At 40.6% G+C, this 14856-nt stretch overlaps 1 protein-coding gene across 2 annotated transcripts in view; it reads left to right on the forward strand.

Annotated features, from left to right (window-relative positions):
* cd82a (CD82 molecule a) overlaps positions 1-14856 on the forward strand; it is a 59779-nt gene that overhangs the window by 17054 nt on the left and 27869 nt on the right. For both annotated transcript variants that reach the window (XR_007424781.1, XM_022670095.2), the window contains exons 2-3: positions 3575-3644; positions 10862-10934. Coding sequence is in view for 1 of the 2 variants with exons in the window: in XM_022670095.2 (XP_022525816.2) it covers positions 3582-3644; positions 10862-10934 (136 nt within the window). In the remaining variant the exon portion in view is untranslated. The remainder of the gene's footprint in view (positions 1-3574; positions 3645-10861; positions 10935-14856) is intronic.

Genomic DNA, 14856 nt, shown 5'->3' on the forward strand with positions numbered 1-14856 from the left:
GGTTAGCACCCGAACATCCCTTTCAGACAGCTTCCTCTTACAGCATCCACAGTTAATCCTGTTGGATGTGGTTGGTCCTTCTTGGTGATATGCTGACATTACCCTGGATACCGTGGCTCTTGATACATCACAAAGTCTTGCTGTCTTGTTCACAGATGCTCCAGCAAGACGTGCACCAACAATTTGTCCTCTTTTGAACTCTGGTATGTCACCCATAATGTTGTGTGCATTGTAATATTTAGAGCAGAACTGTGCTCTTACCCTGCTAATTGAACCTTCACACTCTGCTCTTACTGGTGCAATAATGTGCAATTAATGAAGATTGAACGCCAGGCTGCTCCAATTTAGCCATGAAACCTCCCACACTAAAATAACAGGTGTTTCAGTTTCATTGTCCAACCCCTGTATGTAGAGATGATCAATCTCCATTATGCAATTTTGAAAATCGCATTACAACAGTAATTTCATTGTAATTCACATCACTGTGTAGAGTTTAACATGGCTGTCTGTAGTTTGGTTCAGTGAGAATATAAATGTGTGTGTAATGAAAGTGTGAGTAGTAGAATGGTGAAAGCTCTGTTATTGTTGTATCTGGGTTCTGATAGTGAACACACTGCAGCTCAGGCTTTCAGTTCACTGAGTCTCTGAAAGAGTCCCGTCAATACTTTCCATCCATCAGAGGACAGCGGGCAGCAGAAGTGTGCCACCCGTACGGCACGAGCGGCCAGCGCCACCACACTAACCCATTTACAGCCTGCAGAATGTGGGTCAGTGCAGCGCGGCACTGCAGGACAGATGGCAGGACCCAGTATTGAACCAGCATCCAGACCTCGCTTCTGAATGTATTACACACAGAGTGTCTCCGAAAATTAGAATATTATATGAAACCAATTGGTACTGTTGGCAGTGTTGGCAGTGTGCCAAATCCTGCTGGAAAATGAAATCCACATCTCCATAAAAGTTGTTATCAGCAGAGGGAAGCATAATAAAACACAGTGGATCAACACCAGCAGATGGTGATTTCTTACTCTAAAAATATTAGTATTGTTGTTTCTAAATGAGTATGAATTACATCTTCTTTGCATCATAATTTTCTGCAGATAAATTATTTAAATGACACTATTCTTATTAGGAATTTGGGAAAATTGTTGTCAGTAGTTCATAGAATAAAACAGCAATGTTCATTTTACTCAAACATAAACCTATAAATAGCAAAATCAGAGAAACTGATTCAGAAACTAAAGTGGTATCTTATTTTTTTCCAGATCTGTATAATATAATTTGAAACAACTGCAGGAACTTTCTGTAGATTCAGTGTGATGACAATGCTGTTACTGCTGTTAACGTTTTCTCTAATATTCGTATATCATTTGCTAAAATGTTTCTTAATACATTTTCTATATTGTTTCCTCTAACATTTTCTCTAATGCTTCCTATATATCACTTCCTGTAACATTTCCTATGTCCTTTCCTGTAATGTTTTCTATAACATTACCTGTAATGTTTCCTAAATCGTTTCCTGAAATGGTTCCTATATACAACGTTTCCTCTAACTTTTCTATATTGTTTCATATAATTTTTCTTATAATATTTCCTATATTGTTTCCTGTATAATGTTTGGATATTTTGGCAGTGGTTGTATAATAATGTTTGATTGTAGTTTAGGCTATTTGGTTAAAAAACAAGGCAATTTATTAATGTTAAAAAGTGGCAATTGAATGAAAACTGTAAACTGAAACTCTATATAGTGTGACTCTGATTGGGGGTTAAAGTGTGTTAATGTGAATGTAATGGAATTGTCGTTGGAGGTTGTGTATGGAGGTTGTGTATGGAGGTTGTGTATGGAGGTTGTGTACGGGGGTTGTGTACGGAGGTTGTGTACGGAGGTTGTGTACGGAGGTTGTGTACGGAGGTTGTGTACGGTGGTTGTGTACGGTGGTTGTGTACGGTGGTTGTGTACGGTGGTTGTGTATGGAGGTTGTGTATGGTGGTTGTGTACGGTGGTTGTGTATAGAGGTTGTGTATGGTGGTTGTGTATGGTGGTTGTGTATGGAGGTTGTGTATGGAGGTTGTGTATGGAGGTTGTGTATGGAGGTTGTGTATGGTGGTTGTGTATGGTGGTTGTGTATGGTGGTTGTGTATGGTGGTTGTGTACGGAGGTTGTGTACGGTGGTTGTGTACGGAGGTTGTGTACGGAGGTTGTGTACGGTGGTTGTGTACGGAGGTTGTGTACGGAGGTTGTGTACGGAGGTTGTGTACGGTGGTTGTGTACGGTGGTTGTGTACGGAGGTTGTGTACGGAGGTTGTGTACGGTGGTTGTGTACGGTGGTTGTGTACGGAGGTTGTGTACGGTGGTTGTGTATAGAGGTTGTGTATAGAGGTTGTGTATGGTGGTTGTGTACGGTGGTTGTGTACGGTGGTTGTGTACGGTGGTTGTGTACGGAGGTTGTGTACGGAGGTTGTGTACGGTGGTTGTGTACGGGGGTTGTGTATGGTGGTTGTGTATGGGGGTTGTGTACGGGGGTTGTGTATGGTGGTTGTGTATGGTGGTTGTGTATGGGGGTTGTGTATGGAGGTTGTGTATGGTGGTTGTGTACGGTGGTTGTGTATAGAGGTTGTGTATGGTGGTTGTGTATGGTGGTTGTGTATGGTGGTTGTGTATGGAGGTTGTGTATGGAGGTTGTGTATGGAGGTTGTGTATGGAGGTTGTGTATGGTGGTTGTGTATGGTGGTTGTGTATGGTGGTTGTGTACGGAGGTTGTGTACGGTGGTTGTGTACGGAGGTTGTGTACGGTGGTTGTGTACGGAGGTTGTGTACGGAGGTTGTGTACGGAGGTTGTGTACGGAGGTTGTGTACGGTGGTTGTGTACGGTGGTTGTGTACGGTGGTTGTGTACGGAGGTTGTGTACGGAGGTTGTGTACGGAGGTTGTGTACGGTGGTTGTGTACGGTGGTTGTGTACGGAGGTTGTGTACGGTGGTTGTGTACGGTGGTTGTGTACGGTGGTTGTGTACGGTGGTTGTGTATAGAGGTTGTGTATAGAGGTTGTGTATGGTGGTTGTGTATGGAGGTTGTGTATGGTGGTTGTGTATGGAGGTTGTGTATGGTGGTTGTGTACGGTGGTTGTGTACGGTGGTTGTGTACGGAGGTTGTGTACGGTGGTTGTGTACGGGGGTTGTGTATGGTGGTTGTGTATGGGGGTTGTGTACGGGGGTTGTGTATGGTGGTTGTGTATGGGGGTTGTGTATGGTGGTTGTGTATGGGGGTTGTGTATGGTGGTTGTGTATGGGGGTTGTGTATGGTGGTTTTATATGGTGGTTTTATATGGTGGTCTGGTTGTTATTTGGCTCACAACTCTCCAGTAATCCAAGCCTTTGGGATCAGTAAAGAGCAGCTTAACTGTGAATCTGCTATTGTTAATCTTTGTCTCTGTGATAAATGCCTTTTACAAATCCAAATCCCCGAGCGGTGATCAGCGCTCAGTAAGTACAATAACCACATGCTTTCATACGCCGCCTCTGAGTACAGTGTTTCATTTACTGTTTCTCTCCTTTTTCTGTTTTCTACCTTTTTAGGGTCAAAATGGGGAAAGGTTGCATCACGGCCACCAAGTACTTCCTGTTCCTCTTCAACCTGCTCTTCTTCGTAAGTGTCTTTGTTCTTTTGTTCTCTTCGTAAGTACTGATAACATATCGATGCTGCACAAATATGAAAAAGGCTAAAAAAAAAAAGGCACTGGGTGATGTATGGGTTTAGAGGCGGGGCAGGAGGGAGAGCTGATTGGCTGGGCTGCAGCAGCAGTGTGCCTCTGATAGCAGTGAGACGCAGATGATTGGACGTCAGCAGGGGGGCGGTATTATTGATTGATTGATTTGCAGATTGTGATGTTTCCGCGTACTTTGGTACGTAGACACATCATCCTCGCTGTTATTTAAAAAAGAAAAGCAATTGGTCGCTCATTATTGCTAATGTTTCATTAATATACACTTGTGTATTTATAATCTCTCTTTAACCAAGCAAAAATATGTTTTATTTGATTAGTTGATTAGAATTTTTGGATACAATAATATTCATATGTGTACAGTTCTGATTTTTATTTTATTTTATTTCATTTCATTTCATTTCATTTATCTCTTAGCTTCTATTGCTCTCACCAAGCCAAATTCCTTGTATGTGTAACATACTTGGCGAAATAAAGTGATTCTGATAGTAATTCTGATTCTAATCAAATAAATGTTCAGTAGAATACTCGATTACTGAATTATTTGATATTTTAGGAGGCATTACCACCCACAGTGGACAGCTACTCAGTGCATAGAACCCAATAAATAGTTCTGGTCCCATTTTGTTGGCAGTATAAATGTGTATATTGTTTCTAAACAGGGGAAAGGGGGTTAGATTGTCTGGTATCTTCAGGTTTCGAGGTTTAAATTGTGATTTTTGATGAATTAATGATTAATTACAGGTAAATCTGTAAATGTAATGGTTGAACGCTCACATTCCCTCAGAGTTGAGCTTTTTCTGCTGCTGCTGTTTCTCAGAGCCGGCAGTATTTTCCTGCCTAACAGCTTTCAAATCCGTTAAATGCAAATGATTTAAGTAGCATTAGCATGCAGGCTCTCCTCCAGCGCTCTCTTATTCCGCATAATAAGCTGAACGTGTTGAGCTGGTTTCACCGTGTTCCCATTCGGGTGTCCCAGTTCCTCCAGCTGCTGTGTTTTTCAGGAGCTGATCCTTTTTCCAGTCTGCGTTAGACACGGCTGATGCTTTTACCAGCGCTCCCATTCTCCCAGCATGCAGCGCTGCGCTGCTGATGTTGGAAGCTTTACAGTCATTGTGCTGTTTTATATTAGAAATGGTTTCTGTGTAAGCTGCTGGAATCTAGAGGTAGACGCCGTGTTCAGCTCTTACATTAGCAACGAATGTTTTTATATTTCTTATTTTTGTTGCTTTTTATCACACTTTTTTCTCTAATTTAGCTATGCCAATAATCCCACCAACACATTTTAGCTGTAATGTTACAACACAAAGAGGGTGAAGATGTCAGAGGCAAGTCAAAAAGCAGGGTCAAAAAATACCAAAAAAACAAAAACAAAACAAGGTCGGTTAACGAGAAAGAGACAACAAGGATACGAGGATAAATCTTTCAATACTCAGCGACGTGTATGTAGAGTGAAGGTGTATTTATACTGAGGGGAACAGGTAAAAAAATCAATACTCTGGTGATGTGCTTTATGTTGATGTTATGGCATTGCTGAGTTATTAAGCTAAAAATCCGACAAGATGCAATTTAAAACTGCTGATGCAGCATTGCCGAGTAGCATCACAGCGCTAACGGTCGGAGGAAAGCGCAGCAACTCAGTTCTGATACATCAGCTCACAGACGCAGCCTTGTGCTGATCCACATCACCCTAGGAGTTATGAAGAGAAAGAGTGCCATCTACTGTAGTGTACCTACCCAAAGAGAGCAAATCTAATTGTGTTCTCTTGGGGCTCTGACAGCTGATTCGAACCAGCGATTAATCGAAAATTGTATTAATTGGGTAATTAGATAAAACTTAGTATTGCTTGGTTAAAAAGAAAATATAAGATATTTTACTTAATAATAAATGACCAGTTGGTTTTATCATGACCGGACAGGATTTAGACACCGGCAGATGCAATAAACAGACTTTATTATAAAAAGGGTTGATACAGAGAGTAGTCAGAGTAATCAGGGTCAACACCGGTAAACATGCCAAAAATGAGAGACAGTCCAAGGGTCAAAACACGGCAAGGCAAAAAACAAAGTCGGTAAACAAGAAAGAGACAACACAGGCAGGGCTTATGATTTGTACAAGGATAGATCCGTCAATACTCAGCGAGGTGTGTGGAGTGAAGGTGTATTTATACTGAGGGGAACAGGTGAAATCAATACTCTGGTGATATGCTTTATGTTGATGTGTTGAGGCATTACTGATTTATTAAGCTGAAAAAATGACAGTGCTCTTGTAAAAAAAAAAAAATCCTTATTTTTTTGCAATCAAGGTAATTACTCCCTCCTATATACCCCTTTTTATGACAATGCTTTACAGAGATGTTATTAATGAGGAGACCAACCACTGATTGGAATAAGACTGGAAGGTGTCTTTGTCAGTACTGCAGTGTGAGCAGAATTAGATTAACATCCTGTTGTTCAGCTCTGATGACCATGAAGGACTCTACTGTACTGGCTGATCCAACAGTGTGAAGATTAGCTCTTATCATAAATGACTGCGTCCTTCTCCAGGAACAAGCCGTCTCCAAATATCAGTGCGTCTTCATATCTGTTAAAGTCTCACAACCACACTGTATGAGAGGAAATGAGCACTACTGACCTGTCTGCAGCACTATTGATATGTCAACGTACGGCTATATTTTGTTTTGCAATACTGTATAGTTTCTTAAACACAGTAGCAATTTTAATTACAAGTTTATATGTAAAGATTGGTGTCAGAAGTGGTTAAATTAGTGTTCGGGGTTTAAACACGCCCACTAGATTTCAGTGTTGTACTTAGTTTTAGAATCCACTTTTCTGGCAGGATAAAAAGGAAACTTTAATCTTTAAAATTCAGATTTTATGCATTTGATAGTGTGTTTTTATACTTTTAATTGAGTTACACTACAATCTCATTTTAAACAACTCAATATGTAGTTAGTTTTTCAGTATCTCAATAAATTGCAATATAGATGATTCTAATATCAAATACAACTGGATGGGATGAGTTGGGGATGATGAAGTGGGATGGTCATCATCTATCCAACATCCATTTCACTAATGCTCTAGTAGTTAATGAATGCAGTCAAATCCTCAAAGCAATGCTCCAATATATTTGTAGTAAAATGTATTTCCTGAACTGTAGAGACAGTTACTTCAACTAAAGCAGGATAAACTCTTTTTAATAGCATGGATTTCAGAAAAAACAATGAATGAGCATGTGACCTATAAGTTTTGGCCGTCCATCCATCCATCCATCCATCCATCCATCCATCCATCCATCCATCCAGTCTTCCATCCATCCAGTCTTCCATCCATCCAGTCTTCCATCTATCCATCCATCCATCCATCCATCCAGTCATCCATCCATCCATCCAGTTGGTTGGTTGGTTAGTTAGTTAGTTGATTAGTTGGTTAGGTAGTTAGTTCGTTGGTTGTTTGGGTAGACGATTGGTTGGTTGGGTAGATGGTTGGTTGGTTGGTTGGTTGGTTGGTTGGTTGGTTGGTTAGATAGTTGGTTGGCTGGTTGGCTGGTTGGTTAGATAGTTGGTTGGTTGGTTGGTTAGATAGTTAGTTAGATAGTTGGTTGGTCGGTTAGTTAGTTGGATGCTTGGTTGGTTAGTTAGTTGGTTGGTTGGTTAGATAGTTGGTTAGTTGCTTGGTTAGTTGGTTAGTTTATTGGTTGGTCAGTTAGTTAGTTGGATGGTTGGTTGGTTGGTTGGTTAGATGGTTGGTTGGTTGGTTAGATGGTTGGTTGGTTGGTTGGTTAGTTTATTGGTTGGTCGGTTAGTTAGTTAGTTGAATGGTTGGTTGGTTAGATGGTTGGTTGGTTGGTTAGATGGTTGGTTGGTTGGTTGGTTAGATGGTTGGTTGGTTGGTTAGATAGTTGGTTAGTTACTTGGTTAATTGGTTAGTTTATTGGTTGGTCGGTTAGTTAGTTAGTTAGTTGGATGGTTGGTTGGTTGGTTAGATGGTTGGTTGGTTGGTTAGATAGTTGGTTAGTTAGTTAGTTGATGGGTGGATGGATGGTTAATTACTTGGTTAGTTAGTTAGTTACTTGGTTAGTTAGTTAGTGCGTGCAGCACTCAGATAGCTGGCTAGGCTGTCCACCAGTTTAATTTCAGAAGAAACTGTGAAACAATGAATGAGCAGATGCCTCAATACTTTTGTGCAAGTGTAGCTTTAGTGTTTTTTTTTTATTTTTAATTTTAGTATTTTAATCTCATGTGGTCCAAGATACACTTACTTTTTCATTCTCAGTTCAGTGAAACACTCTAAAAGTGTCCTAATAGCAGCTAAAGTCCAGCTGAAGTCCTGCAGTCTGTGCTCTGCTAACATAAACACTGTCCTACAAACAATCTCCACAGAACAGAGAGCTGAAACCACAGAGAAAGCTGATCTGTTTCAGTATTTATCGCCTTAGAAGCCCCTAAAATACTTCCTCCATCCCCCATCCAGATCTAACGACCCAGATGTCCCATAAACCCCTCAGTGAGCAGGTAGAGGGAGGAGAGCTGCAGACGGGGCTCCAGTCTGAGGCTGGACTCTGAGCTGGACGGCGGCTGCGGGAGGCTGATGGAGAGCGTACAGGGCAGGCGATGGTGTTCTCGACTTGAGGCCACATCCGCTGCACTGCAACACCCCCCATCACTCCCTCACCCCCGCCCCCTTCCTCCTCCTCCTCCTCCTGCCGCTGCCGCTGCCATGCAGAGATCTGGCCCAATCAGTTCCAGATGTTAGTGCTGTACAGAGGAGGGAGAAAAGACAGAGCCCAGAACAGCACACAGCCCAATCCCCTACAGGCTAGGATTAGTGTCTCTAGCACACTCTGGCACACACACACACACACACACTTAAATACAATGTGCACGCACATACACACTTGCAAGAATTTTTTTTGTGTCTTAAGTGGCATTCTTGCAAACAATGCATTCATACAGTGCATGCACACACACTATACATACACACAATATACAGACATTTTTAATGCTTTAAACATATAGTGGGGTTCTTGTATGCAATGCATTCGTTTAGTACACACACACACACACACACACACACTAAGCTATACACACACAGTGAGTAGACTTTTTAATTCCTTAAACATGTATTTGCATTCTTGCATGAAACACAGTCATGCAGTATATATGCACACATGCATACACACACACACACACACACACACAAACAATATGCATTTACATACACTACCAAACATACGCACACACACACACACAAACTTCTACACACACAAAATGCAGACATGTTCAATGCTTCAAACATGTATTGACATTCTTGCATGCAACACATTTATTGAGTACACACACACACACAAATACACACACACACACACACTATACACACAATATGCAGATATTTCTAATGCCTTAAACATGCATTCGTTCAGTACACACACACACACACACACACACACATACAAACACACACACTAACCTATACACACACAATATGCAGACACTTGTAATGCTTTAAACATGCACTGGCATTCTTGCATGAAACACATTCATGCAGTATATATGCACACACACATTTACATACACACACACACACACACACAATATGCATTTACATACACTACCAAACAAACATATACACACACACACAAACCTCTACACACACAAAATGCAGACATGATCAATGCTTTAAACATGTATTGACATTCTTGCATGCAACACATTCATTGAGTACACACACAAATACACACACACACACTAACCTATACGCACAGAATAAATAGACATTTTTAATGCCTTATGCACACACCAACAGTATGCATTTATATACACAAACTAATTAACCTATACACACACAAACAAACTTACACAATATGCAGACATTTGTAATGCAATAAGCATGTTCTGGCATTCTTAAAAGAAACACAGTCATGCAGCATATATGCACACAAACATGCACACACACAAACATACACAAAATGCATTTACATACACACACTAATAAACCTTTACACACACAAACAAACTTCTACAAGCACAATATGTAGAGATTTTTAATGCATTAAACATGTATTGGCGTTCTTGCATGAAACACATTCATGCAGTACATGCGCACACACACACACACACACACACACACACACAATATGCATTTACATACACTAGCAAACAAACATACATACGCACATGCTAACTTCTACATAAACAGTATGTAGATCTTTTTAATTCCTTAAACATGTATTGGCATTTTTGCATGCAACACATTCATAGAGCACACACACACACACACAATATGCATTTACATACACACACTAATAAACCTATACACACAGACACTACTTTCTACACACAATAAGCAGACCTTTTTAATGCATTAAACGTATTTTGCATTCTTGCATGCACTGCATTCATTCAGTACACACACACACACACATATACACAATATGCATTTACATACACACGCAAACAAACCTATACACACACACACACAAGCTAACTTACACAATACACACATACACAATATCATCGTCATGCACATAGCACACACAATGCACGCACATACACACACAATATGCAAACACACAAACACACACACACACACACACACACACACACACACACACACACTCTCAAGCAAACATTTCTAGTGCTTTAAACATGTAGTTCAAGACATTGATACAATAAAACTTATATACATACACACAAACACACACACAAGACATGTAATTCTTGCATGCAACCCTTTAATGTGTGCACACACACACACACACATAAACACACACCTAGATCCATAAACACAATATGCTTTCACTATATATATCTGTATGTATACACAAACACTCTCACACAATATATGTATGTGCACGTATAAACTCGCAAATAGACATTTAATTCTTGCATGCAACACTTTCATGTGTGCACACACACACACACACACATTTACGCAAGCTTGTTGCAACCTTCACACACACACACACACACACACACACACACAGTTCTGCAGTTCTGAGGTCAGTCCGTTCCACGAGATGTGGAGTGAACAAGTTGCAGCTTGTAAATTGAAAAAATGGGGCCCTGTGCTCCCCCTTTATACCCCACTGTGATTAATTTATACTATCTCTCTCTTTCGCTCTCTCTTTCTCTCTCTGCAGATATTTGGAGCGCTGATTATGGGCTTTGGACTCTGGATCCTCTTGGACAATCAGAGCTTCCTTGCAGTTTTGCGTAAGTCTCTCTCTGTATTCTCAGTGTAACTGAAGTAGCTGCCGCTTCCCGCATCCAGTAAATCCGGTGGATGAGCTCCAGTATAGAGTTAGAGAGCCAATAACCTTTTTATTATACAGTATACTGTGTATATACTATGTATAAACCATTATACACACATATTCTAATCAATTCAGCTACTTACGCTTACTTACATCTATTGCTGAAATAAAAACCCCTATCCAGATAAATCTATCCTCCATCCAGATAGAGTGAATTTATCTGATTGTGATTGGATGTAGAGAAGTATAAACATATACCATTTAGGGGTGGGCAATATTATATCGTATACAATATATCGTGACACAGAAATATCGTGATATTTACTTAAAAGTAGTCTATTATTTACTCCGAAGCTTTAGGTGTATTTATTGTATAATTGTTTTAGATTGCAGTTTATATGCATGCACTAAATATTCTGCAATATTATTTGCTGCATTATATTATTTTATGCTATATTATTTATTTTGCCACATTATGATTTTACTGTTATACTATTATACTATATTCCTGAAATGAATGAATTATTTTTAGTTTTCCTATATCGTCAAGTATATCGTTATCTCAAAAATACCCTGAAATATCGTGATAGTACTTTAGAGCCATATCGCCCACCCCTAATACCATTCCAACACCCTATTGGTTTATACTGTGATACATCACACGCACACACACACCACCACCACACACACACACTCCAGCAAGAACACAGCAGACGTATGTATCCTAGTATGAAGATGATCCGTGCAGAGACTCAAGAGAACTCCAGACAAACTCAAGTCCAACTGAGTTTCTTTAATATATTTAATATATTTATATTCCACTAAAATACATTCATTTACAATGGGCATATATGCAGCTGAAACACTATAAAGCCTATTGCATCCCACATTTATCAACATTAACTAGTTAATATAACATTATAGTCATTATGCTTTGCTTTTGAGGGGGGGGGGGGGGGGTTAGTGCACTATAGGACTCTAAAGGCTTTTGTTCTTAATGGCTTTATTTTATCCCCTTACATTACTTTTACTTTTATACTTTAAGTTTAGTTTTGAAACCAGTACTTACTTTTTTTTAAACACTTTTACTTAAAGAGTAAAAAGCTTGAGTTGATACTTTTTCAACTTCTACAGAAGTATTTTACTAAACACTAGTATCTATTCTATCTATACTACAGAGTAATGAATGGAGATACTTTTCACACCTTTGGTCGTGAGACTCTATGCTACATTCTAGGTTCATTTTGGGACACTTTCTATTACATAAGAAGGAAAAACCCAACAGGAAAATGGAATTTCTATGGTTTATGGTATTAATGTAACTGTAGGCCGGATTCCCTCGGCAGCTTAAAGAGCAAAAGAGCACAGGAAGTGGTGAGACGAGCCCGCAGTCTCCTCAGTCGCTGCTGATTCTCTCTCTCTCTCTCTCTCTCTTTATGTTCTCATTAGTGAGGATCCTGTTAGCTCTTATTCTATCTCAGCTCTGCCCCAGAAAAGCTCTCGGCGCTGTGACTCAGTACTGCAGGACTTTTTACAGGAGCATCTGCGTCTGGTTTGCTGGTGTTTGATGATCGCTGTTGGTTTGTGTCTGTTGGACAGACGGTTTTGGATGAGCTCTGAGTTTCTCATCACCACCTCCCCCTCTCTGGCTTTCTCTCTCTCTCTCTCTCTCTTTTTTCTTCTTTCTTTTGCTCTTTTTTCCCCTCTTTCACATACTGAAACAAACACATGTTCACACGGATCTGTTTTCCATCCTGAAGTCCAGTGCCGGCAGCTCTGGGTCAGCGGGTCTGTGTCTTCCAAACGTGGCCAAGAACGCCGGCGCTGGCTGAGGAACAGCCGCCCGTTCTGAGCCAAGCACAGTGAACCCGGCTAACCGGGCTGGCACTGAGATCCAGACCATTCGTAGCGGCAGCTAACATGCTTAAAGCCTGCCAGAGCTGCCTGTTAGCATCGTGGCTAACTTTTTAAAAATATATATAACTTAATTCTAATTTTTATTCCATTTTCTTCCCAATTTACAAATTACCCAACCCACTCATTAGGACTCCCCCTATCACTAGTGATGCCTCTCACTATCTTTAATAAACTCCTGAAGACTGAGCTCTTCAAAGAGCACTTACTCTCCTAACACCTCTAACTAACTACCTTCTACTACCAGATCAGGAGAATCTCTCGCTATCTTTAATAATAAACTCCTGAAGACAGAGCTCTTCAAAGAGCACTTACTCTCCTAACACCTCTAACTAACTACCTTCTACTACCAGATCAGGAGAATCTCTCACTATCTTTAATAAACTCCTGAAGACAGAGCTCTTCAAAGAGCACTTACTCTCCTAACACCTCTAACTAACTACCTTCTACTACCAGATCAGGAGAATCTCTCACTATCTTTAATAAACTCCTGAAGACAGAGCTCTTCAAAGAGCACTTACTCTCCTAACACCTCTAACTAACTACCTTCTACTACCAGATCAGGAGAATCTCTCACTATCTTTAATAAACTCCTGAAGACAGAGCTCTTCAAAGAGCACTTACTCTCCTAACACCTCTAACTAACAAACTAGCTTCTACTACCAGATCAGGAGAATCTCTCACTATCTTTAATAATAAACTCCTGAAGACAGAGCTCTTCAAAGAGCTCTTACTCTCCTAACACCTCTAAATCGCTACCTTCTACTACCAGATCAGGAGAATCTCTCACTATCTTTAATAAACTCCTGAAGACAGAGCTCTTCAAAGAGCACTTACTCTCCTAACACCTCTAACACACTAACTACTTCTAACCTCATTTCCTTCTTCCCTCCTTCACTCCTCTATCCCATTATTTCCCTTCAACCTCCTTTAAGCCCTATCTAAAAATGTTTTACCTTTAACTTCTATCACTTTTGTACTTCACTATTGTAAGTCGCTTTGGACAAAAGCGTCTGCCAAATGTAATGTAATGTAATGTAATGTAATGTAATGTATTGTATTTAAGTAGTGTAGGATAATGGGCCGCTGAGCCGGTCAGAGTGAACCCGGTTAGCCGGGCTGGCACTGAGAGCCGGGCAGGGCCTGTGGGTGATGTAGGGCGTCTGAGGCAGTGTGCAGGTGCTGCAGTCATGCCACACTGGACTCATTTACCCACTCGCTCATTACCATGCATCACGTCAGCGCTCAGATCAGCCGTGGAGCTACGTTAGTCATCGGTGAGAACAAACTGACGCTGGTGAGCTGGACAATCTGCAGAGGAGAAGAATGAGGCTCTATCATTCTCTATTCCTCTCTTTCTCTTTCTCTTTCTTATTCGCTCACACTTTCTACTCTACACACTTACACACTCTCAAAGCATCCAAAAGAGTGAAAGAAAGAGAAAGAAAGAAAGAGGCAAAGAGAGACCACTGTAGAGCTACTCAGCCACTCAGCATGGCGGCACGACTAAAGGCAGTTGACACAAGTTGGCACGAGTTTACACTGTTTACGAGTACAGAGGCCGCAACAATCCACTCAATTCATCAGCTGGGGGCGAGTCTGTGTCCTCAAATAGGGGTTAATGGAGAGCATCTCAAAGCTTGAAGCAGCTCAACAAGTGTTGACCTCTCTCGGCTGAGGTCATTAAACCAACCCAGCTAAAGTCTGGTGCAGACTACATAACTTTTAGCATGATTTTAACACTGATTTTGAACTTTTTTTCACCTATTTTCCATATGAACATGCTATCCTGTTCAGCAGGATTGGTAATTGTATGGGTAATCTGGTGGTGTCAGAACAGCAATAAACCTTTTCATACTTTCGTGTTGGTTAATGCAGAAGCACAAACAGAAATGTTGAGCGATTTCCAGATGTGTTATAGTCAGTGGATAAGTAAACACTCTCACCATCAGGATTAATCTGTTCAA

This window comes from Astyanax mexicanus, chromosome 16 (genome assembly GCF_023375975.1).
Source record: "Astyanax mexicanus isolate ESR-SI-001 chromosome 16, AstMex3_surface, whole genome shotgun sequence".
NCBI classification, from domain to species: domain Eukaryota; kingdom Metazoa; phylum Chordata; class Actinopteri; order Characiformes; family Acestrorhamphidae; genus Astyanax; species Astyanax mexicanus.